At 38.8% G+C, this 16,822-nt stretch overlaps 1 protein-coding gene across 2 annotated transcripts in view; it reads right to left on the minus strand.

Moving 5' to 3' along the window:
* Window positions 1-16,822, minus strand: part of SMG1 (SMG1 nonsense mediated mRNA decay associated PI3K related kinase) — a 113,879-nt gene that overhangs the window by 65,516 nt on the left and 31,541 nt on the right. For both annotated transcript variants that reach the window (XM_007986710.3, XM_073015198.1), the window contains 8 exons: window positions 15,195-15,331; window positions 13,523-13,581; window positions 12,012-12,225; window positions 8,318-8,443; window positions 7,867-7,939; window positions 6,859-6,956; window positions 4,935-5,108; window positions 2,273-2,497 (listed from right to left, as the gene is read on the minus strand). In XM_007986710.3, coding sequence (XP_007984901.2) covers window positions 2,273-2,497; window positions 4,935-5,108; window positions 6,859-6,956; window positions 7,867-7,939; window positions 8,318-8,443; window positions 12,012-12,225; window positions 13,523-13,581; window positions 15,195-15,331 — 1,106 coding nt within the window. The remainder of the gene's footprint in view (window positions 1-2,272; window positions 2,498-4,934; window positions 5,109-6,858; window positions 6,957-7,866; window positions 7,940-8,317; window positions 8,444-12,011; window positions 12,226-13,522; window positions 13,582-15,194; window positions 15,332-16,822) is intronic.

The following is a 16,822-nucleotide window of genomic DNA, read 5'->3' on the forward strand; positions in this document are numbered from 1 at the left end:
AGAAACCTTAAATGCACACTGCTAAGTGAAAAAAGCCAATTGAAAAGTCTACATACTATATGACTCCAACTACATGGCATTCTGGAAAAGGCAAAACGATGGAGACAGTAAAAAGATCAGCGGTTGCCATGGGCTTAAGATGGAGGGAGGGAGGAGTGGGGACCGGGAACAAGGAAGGAGTGGGTAGAACATAAAAGATTTTTAGGGAAGTGAAATTATCCTGTATGATACTGGTAATAGGGAATATATGTCATTATACATGTTAAAGTCCATAGAATACATAACACAAAGTAAACTATAAAATTAGTTAATAATAATATATCAATATTCACTCTCTTGTAATAAATGTACCACACTAACACAATATGTTAATGATGGGGAAACTGATGAAGAAGGTATATGGGAACTCATTGTTTTCTGCTCAATTTTCTGTATATCTAAAAAATAAAGTCTTCTAATTTAGAAAAACATATCTAAGCTATATTTCAAAGTCTTAATACTATGACATTAAAGTGTTTAGACACTTAAATAGGACACACGTATTTTAACAGTTATCATGGGCATTTTTTCACATTAGCAAAGAGAGGTGTAACTCTGGCAGAAATCAGCAGAATGTCATCTAGAATTTGCTTTAAAATAATCCAGTAGGAGATGAAAGGACAGCAAAGAGGCCTAGATGAAACCAGATGGGCCATTTGTTCCTAATTACAGAAGCTGAATGTTAAATATGTACAAATTTATTATACTATACTCCCTATTTTTATGTGCTTCAGAATGTCCATAATAAAAGTGGGGGGAGGACATTCATGGTTAAGAAATTAAAGGAGGCCGGCCAGGCACGGTGGCTTATGCCTGTAATCCCAGCACTTTGGGAGGCCAAAGTGGACGGATCACGAGGTCAGGAGATCGAGACCATCCTGGCTAACATGGTGAAACCCTGTCTCTACTAAAAATACAATTGTGCCACTGCATTCCAGCCTGGACGAAAGGGCGAGACTCCGTCTCAAAAAAAAAAAAGAAGAAGAAGAAGAAGAAGAAGAAGAAGAAATTAAAGGAGGCCAGTCATGATGCCTCACATCTGTAATCCCAGCACTTTAGGAGGGCAAGACAGGAGGATTACTTGAGGCCAAGAATTTGAGGACAGCCTAGACAATGTAGCGAGACCCCTTCTCTCTGAAAAATACAAAGGTTAGCCAGGCGTGGTGGCATGCATCTGTAGTCCCAGACAGTCAGGAGGCTGAGGTGGGAGGATCGCTTGAGCCCAGGAGTTTGAGGTTGCAGTGAGTGCTGATCGCACTGCTGCACTCCAACCAGGAATACAGCAAGATCCTGTCACAAAAAAAAAAAAAAAAAAAAAAAAAAAAAAAAAAAAAACAGAGGAAAAAAAAAAAAAGAAAGAATCTGGGGTGTAAAATATTTCACAAAAAAAAAAAAAAAAAAAAAAAAAAAAGAGTAAAGCTGCACTGAGACTAGCTATCAACCACTAAAAATAAAGGCCTGGCAGAGTGGCTCATGCCTACAATCCCAGTACTTTGGGAGGCCAAGGCAGGTGGATTGTTTGAGTCTAAGAATTCAAGAATTCAAGACCAGCCTAGGCAACATGGTAAAACTCCATCTCTACAAAATAATACAGAAAATTAGCCAGGTGTGGTGGTGCATGCCTGTAGTCCTAGCTACCTAGGGGGCTGAAGTGGAAAGATCACCTGAACCCAAGAAGTCAAGGCTGCAGTGAGCCAAAATCATGCCACTGCACTTTATCCCATGTAACAGAGTGAGACCCTGTCTCAAAAAAAATTTAAATTAAAAATAAAAGTAAACAGACACTAAAATGAAAGCACAGATTATAAGACTGATGAATGTACTCTAAAACATAACATAATAAAGCAAAGCCCTTATTTTTTTTCTTTTTTGGAGACAGGGCCTTTTTTGTCACCTTGGCTGAGTGCAGTGGCACGATCAGAGCTCACTTCAACCTCAAGCTCCTGGGCTTAATCGATCCTCCTCCCTCAGACTACCGAGTAGCTTCGACTATAGGTGCATGCCACTACACCAAGATAATTTTTGATTTTTTGTACAGATGGGGTCTCACTACATTGCCCAAGCTACGCCAGAATTCCTGGATGCAAGCAATCCTTCTGCTCTGGCCTCCCAAAGTGCTGAGATTACAAGCATGAGCCACCATGCCCAGCCAAAGCCCTTAATTTCTTACATATCGATTTAAGGGCCTGAATAAATCAACATATTAAAAAGGAAAAAGGAATAATTCACATACCAGTGTGAGTAAATTCAAGACTGAGATGATATAATCGGTACCACAAGTCTGGCAATTCTCCAGTTGGTCTAATCCATATGTAATGACCATGTCACAATGTATAGTCATGCTAGGATCCAAGCTGCCGAGCAAAACACCAACACACTCATTAGCAGCTGTCAACACAGCCTCAGAAAAAAACACCTGGTTTGCAGCCGTCACACATCTCATTACTCTGTACAGAACCTGTAAATGGGGAAAACAAGCAGCTTTTTAAAAAAATTCACATACTTCCACAAAGCAAGAAAATACTTTTTATTTAATGCAATTTCAACTGAAAATTAACTGCTTGCCTTGCCAGCAGTCTCTTAATATTCTAGTTCTCAGTAGTTGAATAATAATATCTTTAGTGCAGTATGTAAACCTGATCTGACTAAAAAATCCTCAAGTGCTATTATGACAGGAAATGGAATCTGCCATCCTCTATTTCCTATATACCCAACTTCGTTTCTCCCAATGTCACTAAATGGCTGAAGCTCAGAATCTTTATCATGAAATACACCACGACAGTAACGATATTGAGAGCATGGGAATAGCCTGCCCACACATACTACAAGCTAGCTCTTGGGCTTTTGGGAATCAATCTTTTAAAACTAAACATACAAGTCACTTTAAGCTTATTAAAGTATCTACTGATGGTCTCTTTTGAAAGATAAGCACTCTCAAGCTTACCACACAGTATCTTCAAAAATCATATTATTTCCAATATATACACAAACAAAATCTCCCACTAAACTATAATGGCCAATAACTGTGTACTAAATTTCTAATAAAATAGGGGAGAAAACAGAGCAAATAAATGCTAAAAAAAAAAAAAAAAAAAAAAAATTCTATAATAATTAACAATGAATACATAAAGGATTTTAGTCTACCCAAAGTTTTCATTAAAAGCATCCTTGGAGGTTGGGCACAGTGACTCACGTCTATCATCCCAGCACTTTGAGAGGATTAGCTGAAAGGTTCGCTTGAGTCCAGGAGTTTGAGACCAGCCAAGTCAACATAACAACACCTCATCTCTACCAAATTTTTTTTTAACTAGTTGGGCGTGGTGGCACACACCCGTAGTCCCAACTACTTGAGAGCCTGAGGTGGGAGGATCATTTAAGCCTGGGAGGTCAAGGCTGCAGTGAGCCAAGATCGTGCCACTGCACTCCAGAGAGTGGGCAACAGAGACCACGTCTCCAAAAAAAAATATGGGAGCGGAAAGGGAAGCATTCTTGGCCGTGCACAGTGGCTCATGTCTATAATCCCAACACTTTGGGAGGCTGAGTTGGGAAGAGTGCTTGAGGCCAAAAGTTTAAGACCAGTCTGGGAAACACTGAGACCCCACCTCAACAAAAATAAAAAATTAGCAGGCTATGGAGGGAGGATCACCTGAGTCCAGGAGACAGAGGTTGCACTGAGTCATGATGGCACCAACCCACTTTAAAAAGAAAAAAAGCTGGGTATGGTGACACTCACTTTTAGGGCTGAGTGAGGTGGGAGGTTCACTTGGGCCCAAGAGTTCAAGATTACAATAAGCTACGATTGCACCACTACACTCCAGCCTGGGTGACAGAGTGAGGTTCCAGCTCCAAAAAAAAAAAAAAAAAAAACAAACAAAAACAAAAAACCCACCATTCTACCATTCTCAAAGGCCTAAAAGATCCTTATAAATCAATATACACCTATCCTATAAAGTATGTCCCTTTTATTTTATGTCTGAGTTAATGGCTTTTTGTTTCAACTCTGTAGTCTTCAAACAACCACCTTTTAGACATTAAAAATGAAGCAAAGATATTAAACCATTTTGAAACCATATTGATTTAAAATACCAATAAGCTGGTTTCATTTATCTTTAAGTTCTGACATTTCTGCTCAAATGCACAACTTACTAAAAATTTTATATATCTATATAATCAATATCCTATTTTATCTAGCAACGTGTTCAGTAAAAGTATATGCTCCTAAAAGCAAGTTTTATCCTAACAATAAAATTTTCGTCAGTTAGATTAAATCTTTTATGACTGTATCACACATGCTTCTCTCTCCTTATTCAAAGCACAGTACAATGCCTGGGGTTCATTTCTCGTGTCTTTCCCACTGAACCCTCAATGGATGTGCTACAAACAGTGCAGCTAATGTCTGAGGCTGCTGAAGTGTGGCAATCTAGCTACCTCATTTTTAATTTATGTTCTTTGATATCAGGCTATCAAAGAATATAAAGGTATACAAGTTTTCATATGAGTTCCATCTTATGCTCAGAGAAGATTACTTTCTGAGGCTTTTCCTATAGTGTGCTATTCGTAGTATGTTGAAAAACTAAAAGGAAACCCAATAATTTAAAAGTAAAATTATAATAAATATTATTTAGAAACAAAAGAGTAAGATTTAAAAATTCAGAATGGCCTTTTGTCATGGGAGGGTAGGGGAGTTGGATGAAAGGAGGATGAGATATAACAGGATTCCCTACTTTTCTGGCTATTTAAGAAAGCAGTCAGACAATATATACATATATACATACATACATACATACATGCTAAACAAATGAAATATTAATAACAGTTCACTAGGTAAAGAGAAACATTTACAATGTAAACAATTTTATTTTTGAATGACACTTGAAACGCCCAAAAGCACTTACATCTGTTACATATGCCTCAGTAATTGGAGGACCCCGAATTGGGCTGAAGCGTTCCCCAATGCTCCTCACCACAGTACTAAACACCCGGAGAAGTGCGGCCAGCTTTGGTAATGACACTGATGGAGGAGGGACATCTTCATCCACTGATTCCCCAGAGGCCACATGGCTGAGGTCCTACATGTGAATTCACAGCATTCTTGGTAAGTAGTGCATTGTTTTTTTTTAAAAAAAAAAAAAAAAAAAAACTCTAAAATACTTAAATCAATTCATTTTGGAATAGATTTTTGGCTTTTATGAAGAGTAACCGTGGTCTATGAGAATATTCATGACTCTAAATACAAAAATGGGTTTTACCTAATTATTTCAAAAAGCCAACATTAAACCCAATAGGCAACAAATTAAGGAAATAACTTCTTATATCAACTCAGAAAGCTGTTGGGGAAAAATAAATTCTAGTACATATGCTCTAGTTATATGAAGGTATAAATGAAGACAGAAGCTTCTGTCATTCCTGAATTAGTTTTCGGCTAAAAATCTCATTCTAGGTATTCTTTGAGCTGGGTATACTCAGCTCAACAGTAAGTCCTCCAAACCAAGAGCATGCTCATGAAGAGCAAAGGGAGGTTGTAAGATCCAGCCTACAGATGTATAACTGAGGAATTACAATATATGAAAAGGACAACATTCGCAAAAACTGGGATACCAGAACCAATGTACATATCTACTTAAAATTAAGCACCAAAATAACAGAAGAGAATGAGATCTTAAGGATAACAAGGGGAAGCATCTCTACAAACTAGAGCGCGTGGCTTCTGAAAGGTAGATCAGCTTTAAACGTGGGCTGTGAAAAAAGACGTTCTAGGTGTGGGGGCAAAGAAAAAAAAAGCGGAAGCAAAACATTTCCTTGCTTTTCTAGGAAAGAGTAAACATATCAGTACAACTAAAGGTACTGAATTCCTGTTGACGACAAGCAGCAAAGATGAAAAAAACAAGATGAGGCTAAAATCTGTATGGGAGCCTTGACTGGTTGATCTGAATAGGAAAGAAACACAAAGAGATCCAAATAAGAGATGGCACAGAGTTAAGCCAAGACAGTGGGGTCAGAAAAGCCAAGTACCAGTAACAGAGGTTTCAGCAGCACTCTTAAAGTTCCTATGCTATATTCGTACAGCCACAAAAGCTAGCTGAAGCCAAGGCTTGTCCTCCAAAGTACAATTCAAGATCTCCTGTATGTACGTAACAGGAGAGTCTTTAGGGGCTTTTGGTGTTTTGTGTTTTTTTATAACACAGCATCAATTTGCTTTAAGACTCTGAAGACTGGGAACAAAAAATAAAAATAAATAACAGAATATGTCTTTAGAAAAATACCAGCTACCAAGAGTACGTAAAGCTTTGTGAAATACGAAGCTTGCAACGTTTCTTTTAGTCTTTCCAGTAATTCTCCTGGTAACTTAAACACATCTGAAAAAAATGTTTAAAACATTGACTGGGCACGGTGGCTCACGCCTATAATCCCAGCACTTTGGGAGGCTGACGCGGGTGGATCACCTGAGGTCAGGAATTTGAGACCAGCTTGGCCAACATGGTGAAACTCCGTCTCTACTAAAAACACAAAAATTAGCTGGGCGTGGTGGTGGGTGCCTGTAATCCCAGCTACTCAGGAGGCTGAGGCAGGAGAATTGCTTGAACCCAGAAAGTGGAGGCTGCAGTGAGCCAAGATCATGCCATTGCACTCCAGCCTGGGTGACAGAGTGACACTCCGTCTCAAAAAAAAAAAAAAAATTTTTTTAACATATTGCAATGGGCTTGTAATTTCTGCTTAAATGTCAGGAGGTCTGAGCTATTTTAAAATAAATCTAGCACAATTTAAGATTTTTATTTTTTCTGAACCAAAATTTTAAGAAACACCTTTCTATATACTCACCTCAGCATATGCTTCCATGTCTTCTAGAAACTGACCAAGAAGAGTGGTAGAAAATGCAAGATCAGCTACCCAAAAAGGCTCCAAACTCTGCAACCACCCTTGGAATCGTGTAAGAAATTGTGAAAGGGTAGGGGGGAAAAAAAACACCAAAAAATCCAAATTAAAAAAATATAAGAGCCTTGTTTTAAGAGGTACCTGGTTTTCAAGCAGCGTACCCTAAAACATGTCCTATATCATAAAATTAAGATTGTTAAACATGCTGATCACAATTAATCAATACTTCTTTAATACCTCTTTAATTTCTGCGAAATGAACATGTAAATGTTATTTCCTTACTTTTTCAGTAAATTTCATATCTATATTGTCACTACACATGACTTAAGACTAAAATGCCACAATCTGCCATTGGCCTGGCTAATCCCAGGGCCACATCTAACCACCAAAGGTGTATACTCATCTCTTCAGTGAAAATGAAACAGACCACTACCACCTGAATATTCTATTTTCAAAAGTTTATCACACCAAGTAAGTTATGAGAAACTATGACACATGAAACAAGCTGAAATGTGCAAATGAGTCATGCTAGTCATTCACTTAACTCCAAAAAAAGGGAAACAAAACCATTTCTCATTTATGACAATTCTCCAAATTAATCTTGTATTTCCTTTTTTAAAAAAATAACCAGAAAAACAATAAAAAGTTACAAATAACTTGGATCTTCCATTGTCCACTTCAGGGTATTGCCACTAGCAAATATTCTTACCATATATTTTCCTACCAGTACAAAATAACTTGGGTAAGTCTTGTCTGTAGTTACTCTACCCACCTACTAGTAATTTCCTCTGAAAAGATATATTTAGCTAACAAGTAATGTTCATCCACAATAAAACATTTCTCTGACTTAGTTTTCTTGCATTATTGAAGAAATGGTATTGATAGATGGTCACTGGGGGACCACTGCTCCTCCCCAACAGTATTTAAATAACTGGTATAGGCTGCAAGACTTACCAGAGACCTGCTGCGTGAGCGAAGGTTTCTGAGTATGATCTATATGCCATCCAACTAATATATCAACTGTATCCTTGATGGAAACAAAGAGAGAGGGGGCCGATCATTTTAAGGTATTACTGCCATTCACCTGTGGACCATTTCACAGTAAAAGATTCTAAAAGGAGCATCTATGTTCTACCTACTGGACATTCTAGAAACTTAGAAAGGGGAGAGGGGCAGGAAAATAAGAAAACTACGTTTCTGACAACAATGAAATAGTTCATTTTCTTCAAATATTTTAAGGTATGAATGTCAGAAAGAAAAATGCAGCATTCAACCCTGGAACCTGAAATATCACTGATTATATCCAAAGGAGGAGAGGCATTGTTTTCCATCTGATTCCTCAGTTCCTCACACACACAACCATCCCCCTCACCCCATGATCTGAAAAGTGGAATGGGGAACTCACCCTAAAATTAGTGCTGAAAATATGAGGGTAACATCGAGCCACCAAAAGAATGCACTTAACACATTTGCAAAGCAATTCTGGTGTATCCACATTTTCAAGAATAGACTGCAGGCTGGTCATTACAAGCTTAAAAATAAAAGTTACAAACCGTGAACATTCAACAAAATAGGGAGAAAACAAGCAAATTAGGTTCATTATTTAGTAAGTGACTACATAAAAAACTGAGTATGAGACCAAGAAAAATAGACTCTGTAGTTTTAGTTTAAAAAAAAATTGACTTGGCCGGGCAAGGTGGCTCACACCTGTAATCCCAGCACTTGGGAGGCCAAGGCGGGCGGATCACGAGGTCAGGAGATCGAGACCATCCTGGCTAACACAGTGAAACCTCGTCTCTACTAAAAATACAAAAAAAAAAAAACTAGCCGGGAGTAGTGGCGGGCGCCTGTAGTCCCAGTTACTCGGGAGGTTGAGGTAGGAGAATGGCGTGAACCAGGGAGACAGAGCTTGCAGTGAGCCGAGATCATGCCACTGCACTCGTCTGGACGACAAGGCAAGGCTCCGTTTCAAAAAAAAAAAAAAAAAAGGTTGATTTGTAATCCCAGCTACTCGGGAGGCTGAGGCACAAGAATCACTTGAACCCAGGAGGCAGAGGTTGCCATGAGCTGAGATTGCACCACTGCACTCCAGCCTGGACAACAGAGCGAGACTCCATCTCAAATAAAATAAAATAAAATAAAATAAATTGAAAATATTTCACTCCACTAAGATGTTAGGCTAAAAACAAATACTGTTTTCTCTTCTTCAATGTTTGTTAATATTAGTCCTTTGACATCAGTTAACATTAGTCCTTAACACCAGTTTACAATATCCCTAAATGCTCTCTTTAAGACTCTACTTGTGATTAAATTTCAAATACAAAAAGTAAAATGGATTTGGGAAACTTTTCTATAGAGTACAACAATTACTTTCCAATCCAAAATATAAGGCAAATTTTATAAAATTTATGCTTTAGTATATTAGTACTTGCTTCATATTAGAATTAAAGAAGATCAGTATGGCACCACACATGAATAACATGCAGGCTCATGTTACCATTATACATAAATTTTTTAAATAAATATATGGCAAAAATAAAATAATAAATAACTATATGGCATTCCATTGAAAGAATATTTATTTTGTGGCTGTTAAAAAACATTTTTCCCTAAAGAAGGAAAAGCTCTGCTTTACATAGCAATCTTATAAAAGAAATGCTAGAATCGGAAAATCATCATTTTAGGCTGGGTGCAGTGACTCACACCCGTAACCCCAGCACTTTGGGAGGACGAGGCAGGTGGATCACTTGAGGTCAGGAGTTCAAGACCTGCCTGGCCAGCATGATGAAACCCGTCTTATAAAAATATAAAAATTAGCAGAGCACAGTGGCACATGCCTGTAATCCCAGCTACTCAGTAGGCTGAAGCAGGAGAACTGCTTGAACCTGGGAGGCAGAGGTTGCAGTGAGCTGAGATCGTGCCACTGCACTCCAGCTTGGACAACAGAGCAAGACTACATCTCAAAAAAAAAAAAGAAAAAGAAAAAGAAAACCATTATTTTACAATAGCCAATGTTATAATCTATACAGGCACAGACTATCAATGCTAAAAACCATTTAAAAGACATCTTAGGGGTAATTACAGAAATTTGAATATAAAACACATATGTAATAAAATTCATTTTCTTAGGTATAATACTCTTGTTATACCGAAGAAAAACCTTATTCTTAGGAGATGCATACTAAAACATTATGAGGTGAATTATCATATGTATGGTTTTCAGATGGCTCAACAAAAGTGTGTGAGAAAACAAAACTTGCAAAATATTAATAAGTGGTAAATCTAGGTGGAGTATGTATTATGAAATTATTATTGTATTTACGGGTATTTATTTTACTGGTGCATCTACCTTTCTATGAACGTAAGAATTTTCACAAGAGTCGGGGAAATGTTCATAATCTAAAAACTGTATGCATGCAGAATAAGCCCAATCTGGTGGCGTTCTGTTTAGTTACAGGTAATTTTCTGAATCTTCCCTCAAATTTCTCTCAAACCTCTATAATCAAGGGGAAAAATGTTTTGCCTATAATGGAGGGCAGTAGCTTGACCATACCTCACTGTAGCCTCAAGCTCCCAGGCTCAATTGATCCCCCTGCTTCAGCCTCCAAGTAGCTGGGACTACAGGTGCATGCCACCATGCCTGACTTATTTTTTTTCCTTTTTTTTTTCTGGTAAAGACAGGGTTTCACCATGTTGCCCAGGCTGGTCTCAAACTCCTGGACTGAAGCAATTCACCATCCTCAGCCTCCCACAGTGCTGGGGTTACAGGAGTGAGCCAACATGCCCAGTTAAAAATACATTTTTCATTTAAAAAAAAAAAATCCTTATATTTTTTAAATTACATACCCAAAATAAAGCATATCAAAAACTGTTTTTAAAAAAAAAACCCTAATATCAGATATTCCAAACACATCAATACCATAATTTCTAAAAACATTAGCTCAACAAAAATTTAATTACTTAAAATCTTACTCAAAACTAAATCAACAATGATCTTTTAGGCCAAGTACGGTGGCTTATGACAGTAATCCCAGCACTTTGGGAGGCCAAGGCAGGAGGATCACTTGAGGTCAGGAGTTCAAGACCAGCATGGCCAACACAATGAAATTCCATCTCTACTAAAAATACAAAAATTAGCCAGGCTAGTGGTGCGCTCCTGTAATCCCAGCTACTCGGGAGGCTGAGGCAGGAGAATCGCTTGAACCTGGGAGGCAGAGGTTGCACTCAGCCAAGATCATGCCACTGCTCTCTAGCCTGGACAATAGAGCAAGACTCTGTATCAAAAAAAAAGGGGGTGGGAATGATTTTTTAATATATTCAGATACACAAACGTGAAATAAAGCTAAGTAGAGCTAGTATTCATTTACATATAATTATCTTATACCATTTGGAATAAGAATTTGGGGCACGTTAGCAAACCAAAAGGCTCAGAAAGAAGTTGTGATATTTAGTTCTTGTCTCCCTCAACAAATGTGAAGCACTCTTCTATCCAGCATTCCTAGTGCAGTTCTTGTTTTCAAATTTGCAAATCATTCTGGTCCTAAGCAATCTCAAAAAAACATTTCTAAAAACCAAAGAGGAAAAAACCTTCTTTTTTTCTTTTTTTCTGAGACAGAGTCTGGCTCTGTCAGCCAGGCTGGAGTGCAATGGTGCGACCTTGGCTCACAGCAACCTCTGACTCCCTGGTTTAAGCCATTCTCTTGCCTCAGTCTCCCAAGTAGCTGGGACTACAGGCGTGCACTATCATGCCTGGCTAATTTTTGTATTTTTAGTAGAAACGGGGTTTCACCATGTTGGCCAGGATGGTTTCGATCTCTTGACCTCATGATCCGCCCGCCTAGGCCTCCCAAAGTGCTGGGATTACAGGTGTGAGCCACCACGCTCGGCCAAGGAAAAAATCTTAAAACTAATTTATTTCAAATCTAACTTCTACATGTATCCTTCACTCAAACTGAGAAAGAGGAATTTTTTAAAAATATTTCCTATCAGTAGATAATCCCTATTCCATGTTTCCCTTCTTCAAGGTCCCCTCCAAGGACATGTGTTAAGGGACAAATTTTTCCCAAGTACATCATGCATCTTTCCCCCTTCATTCTTACCTGCATTACAGATGAAAAGGCTTTCTTTTCTCCTACAGTCTCTAGTGCTTTGTAGGTGGCACATAAGTAGAGGAGTTTAACTTCATCTTTTGCAGATGAGCTAAATTTGCTAAAAATCCACTTGAAGATCTTCTCGGCCTCATAGCTCAGAGAAGCACAAAGAAGGCCAAGACAGCAAGCTCCCTCCTGTCTCAACTCCTGAAGCAATTTGCTACTGTGTTTATTTTAATACAAACAAAAAACACACACAAAAGGCTTAAGTTTTCTATGATGACACAAGTAACACATCTTACAAAAGAATGTCTTAAATGGTTTTTAAAATTTCTATTCAAATTACACAAAAGGTTGAAATTTTCTCCACTCTAAATACTATATTCTGTCTAGCCTGCATTGCCCCACAGTATCTGTCTGACATTACTTCCTTTTTACAAAATCAGTTATTTACAAACAGTGAGGGAAGGCCCAGAAATGCTAAATTCCATCTCAAACTGTATTAAATAACTCTCAGAAAAGGGCAGCAACAAATAATTGGATAAAACACACTATATATAACTACATTCTATATAATATTCAATATGTAATGACTATTAAAAAAATGGTAATAGTTAAATACAGAAACTTGAAAGGATAACAGTAATGATTTACGTATAACTTTAAAAAGTAACTCTATAAAACCATCAAAAGGCACTAAGGTTTATGACGGGCTGAGGTAAACTTTGGGTACTTGCCACCACTGCAATTCTTTGGGAATCACTGTAACAAAAAATGACCACACACCTCCAGAGACTCCAACAGCCAGAGAATATATGGTTTAAATCCATTCTTACCCGAAGAAGGAAGTTCCTTTTTACCTCTATTCTCTAAGCAGTTTCAAATTCTCTAGTTTACAAAAACTAATTGTATTCATTCATGCTTGCATCAAGAGTTTATGCTACTCCATAAGTCAAGACTCAGTTATTCAGTGAGACTAGCAAATTTAAAAAATTACGTATTCCTGCTGGGCACGATGGCTCATGCCTGTAATCCCAACACTTTGGGAGGCTACAGTGGGTGGATCACCTCAGGTCAGGAGTTTGAGACCAGCCTGGCCAACATGGTGAAACCCTGTTTCTACTAAAAAAACAAAAATTAGCTGGCAATGGTGGTGCTCGCCTGTAGTCCCAGCTACTAGGGAGGCTGAGGCAGGAGAATCGCTTGAACCTGGGAAGCGGAGGTTGCAGAGAGCCAAGATTGCACCACTGCACTCCAGCCTGGGCGACAGGGTGAGACTCTAACTCAAAAAATAAATAAATAAATAAATAAATAAATAATTTCTTTTCAAGTGGATTCCATTTGTATTCAATGGTAATTAACACATAATTAATGCAGACAAATATGACAAGAGGACCCACTGAAATGTCAATAGGTGCTCACAAACAAAGCCAATGGGTTTATTTTCTTGTGTATTTTAAATAATTTCTAAAGACATATATTTTAAAGTCATTTAAACTGAACCATTATTAGTTACTTACCTTTCATTAAGCACATCATGTACAGCAGCCAAGATATTATCCAATTGTTTAACTAGTACCTTTAAAAGAAAACACATTTATAAAAACTTCAAATTCCTATACTTTTAAGAACAGCATTGTGTACTTTTTTACTTGTCTTCCCCTCCAAATTATAATTCAACAGTACTTTAGTTTCTTTATTATTCCCAGTCTCCAAGGAACATGTATCAGGCATGTCATGTTTCCTTTCAGACTATGAAAGAAATTCTTCCACTGGAAACACAGAGCTGTGATCATCAACAAAAAAATAAACTCAAAAAGCTTGTTTTATTTACTCTGAAATGCATTTGAAAAATTGACTGATGGATGGAGGGACAGATGGAGAGATACGCCACAAGGCAGTATTTAGGGTAAAATGTTAACGACAAAAATTAGATAATGGGTTTAACAGATTCAATGCAAATTCTTTCAACTTGCTATATATTTGAAACTTCTCATAATAAAATTTGGAAGGAGAAGAAACCTGCTTTGAGCCAAATGTCATCTGCCTCACTAGACCACTTTCATTAATTTTCTCCTGCTCAAGTTATTTTTCTTTTCTTCAGATGGAGTTTCACTCTTGTTGCCCAGGCTGGAGCGCAATGGCGTGATCTCAGCTCACTGCAACCTCCGTCTCCTGAGTACAAGCGATTCACCTGCCTCAGCCTCCCAAGTAACTGTAATTATAGACATGTGCCACCACGCCCAGCTAATTTTGTATGTTCAGTAGAGACAGGGTTTCACTATGTTGGGCAGGCTGGTGTCGAACTCCCGACCTCAGGTGATCCGCTTGCCTCGGCCTCCGAAAATGCTGGGATTACAGGCATGAGCCATGACACCTGGCCCATATCAAGCTCTTAATTGGAGTAAAGAAAATGAAGAAAAAATTGTAACCCTTCCTATACTTTGTTACGTTTCTATTGTTGTTTTAAGAGACAAGAACTCCCTCTGTAGCCCAGGTTGACATGCAGAGGTGTGATCTTATCTCACTGCAACCCTGAATTCCTGAGCTCAAGTGATTCTTCCACCTCAGCCAGGTGTAGTGGCACATGCCTGAAAGTCCCTACTTAGGAGACCACAGTGGGAGGATAGCTTGAATCCAGTAGTCTGAGACTGCAGTGAGTTACGATTGTGCCACTGCACTCCAGCCTGGGCAACAGAGCAAGATCTTGTCTTTACGAAGAAAAAGAAATTACATATTAGAGAGCATTAAGTTCTAGATCATCATAATACAGGTTTTCCCCATTCTTTTTTTTTTTTTTTTTTTAATGAGACGGAGTCTTGCTCTGTCGCCCAGGCTGGAGTGCAGTGGTGCGATCTCGGCTCTCACTGCAAGCTCCGCCGCCAGGGTTCACGTCGTTCTCCTGCCTCAGCCTCCCGAGTAGCTGGGACTACAGGCGTCCGCCACCACGCCCAGCTAATTTTTTTTTTTTTTTTTTTTGTAGAGACGGGGTTTCACCATGTTAGCCAGGATGGTCTCGATCTCCTGACCTCGTGATCTGCCCGCCTCGGCCTCCCAAAGGGCTGGGATTACAGGCACAAGCCACAGCGCTCACGGCCAGGCTTTCCCCATTCTTAAACTACTCAAGGTAGCATTACCTACTTTATTATGGAAACACAAAAATCCTCATATTTCCAAACATACTATACTTACCAGCTTATTTTCTGGTTGCTGAATAAATTCTTTCAACTGCTTTACAGTAGCCAGTCTTCGGTCTCTGTCGTCTTCCCGGGTGATCCTCCGAAGAAGATTCGACAGTCGAGACTCATCAGAATAAGACATCGATCTCTCTGTGAATATATAAACATTCTGTTGTCTATTGAGTATAAATAAGCAAAGGAATTTTTAAATTTTAAAATAATTTTTAAAATTGAAAATTATTTTAATAGTAATGATTATAGTGGCTCATGCCTGTAATCCCAGCACTTTGGAAGGCGGGTACATCACCTGAGTCCAGGAGTTTGAGACCAGCCTGAGCAACATGGTGAAACCCTGTCTCCACAGACACACAAAAAATTACACAAACTAGCCAGGCAAGGTGGTGTGCACCTGTGGTTCCAGCTATTCGGGAGGCTGAGGCAGGAGAATCACTTGAGCCCATGAGGCTGAGGTTGCAGTAGGCAGAGATTTGCACTCCAGCCTGGGTGACAGAGAAAGACCCTCTCTCAAAAATAAAATTACATCAAAAGTCACAGTCCCCTGGTCAATAAAAGTTCAGGGAATATAGGTCCTATCACTCTTTTGTTCATCTCTATATTCCAAACCCCGGCAGAGTGACTGGCACATAACAGATCCTCAAAAAAATATTTGCTGAAGGAAATGAGAAATGAATAACCTTAGGCCAACTGAACACCTCATTCCAGAGGACTGGTTGACAGAGAAAAAAGAAAGGCCTTAGTAACAACTTTCTTTGGGTCCATTCCAAACTGTTTTCAACACGCAGGTAAAGAGCCAGGGTAGAGGTAAATTAAACAACTTCCAAGGGGTATGGATAAAGTCTCAATCGAGTAAAACCAGGATATAGGCTTCTTCTTATCATCTAGGTATCCCACTGGAGGAAAGCCTCTTATTCACATTATCATCATTTCCCTAGGATGAAGTTTTGGGGAGCCATAATCACATATTTAGTTCAACAAATGTCTAATTGTTACCTACCACATGCAAGGTACGCCTCCACTAGAAAAGTAGCAAACCACAACTTTTCTCCCCTTATTTTTTAATCACAAGAACAAGCAAACAATAGTGAATACTATTAGTATTTTAAAGATGCCTTTAAAAACTAGATTTTTGCTGAGCAAGGTGGCTCTTGCCTGTAATTACCTAGCACTTTGGGAGGCCAAGGTGGGCAGATCACTTGAGCCCAGGAGTTCGAGACCAGCCTGGGCAACATGGTAAAACCCCATCTCTACGAAACACACAAAAATTAGCTGGGCATAGTGGCACATATCTGTAATCCCGGGTACTCGGGAGGCTGAGGTGGGAGGATCACTTTAGCCTGGGAAGCAAAGGTTGCAGTGAAATCACACTAGTGCATTCCAGCCTGGGTGACAGAGCAAGACTCTGTCTCAAAAAATACAAAACAAAGAACCAAATTTTTGCAATACGTTTTCAACTGTGCTATTTATCATAATTAGCCAAAACATACGTAAACAACAAATCACAAAGGGTCTGACAGTTTCATTTCTAAGGTATAAGAAAAAATTGATAATAAAAGAAACTACAAGGCTGGGCATGGTGGCTCACACCTGTAATCCCAGCACTTTGGGAGGCCAAGGAGGGCA

Source organism: Chlorocebus sabaeus, chromosome 5, assembly GCF_047675955.1.
Source record: "Chlorocebus sabaeus isolate Y175 chromosome 5, mChlSab1.0.hap1, whole genome shotgun sequence".
NCBI classification, from domain to species: Eukaryota; Metazoa; Chordata; class Mammalia; order Primates; family Cercopithecidae; genus Chlorocebus; species Chlorocebus sabaeus.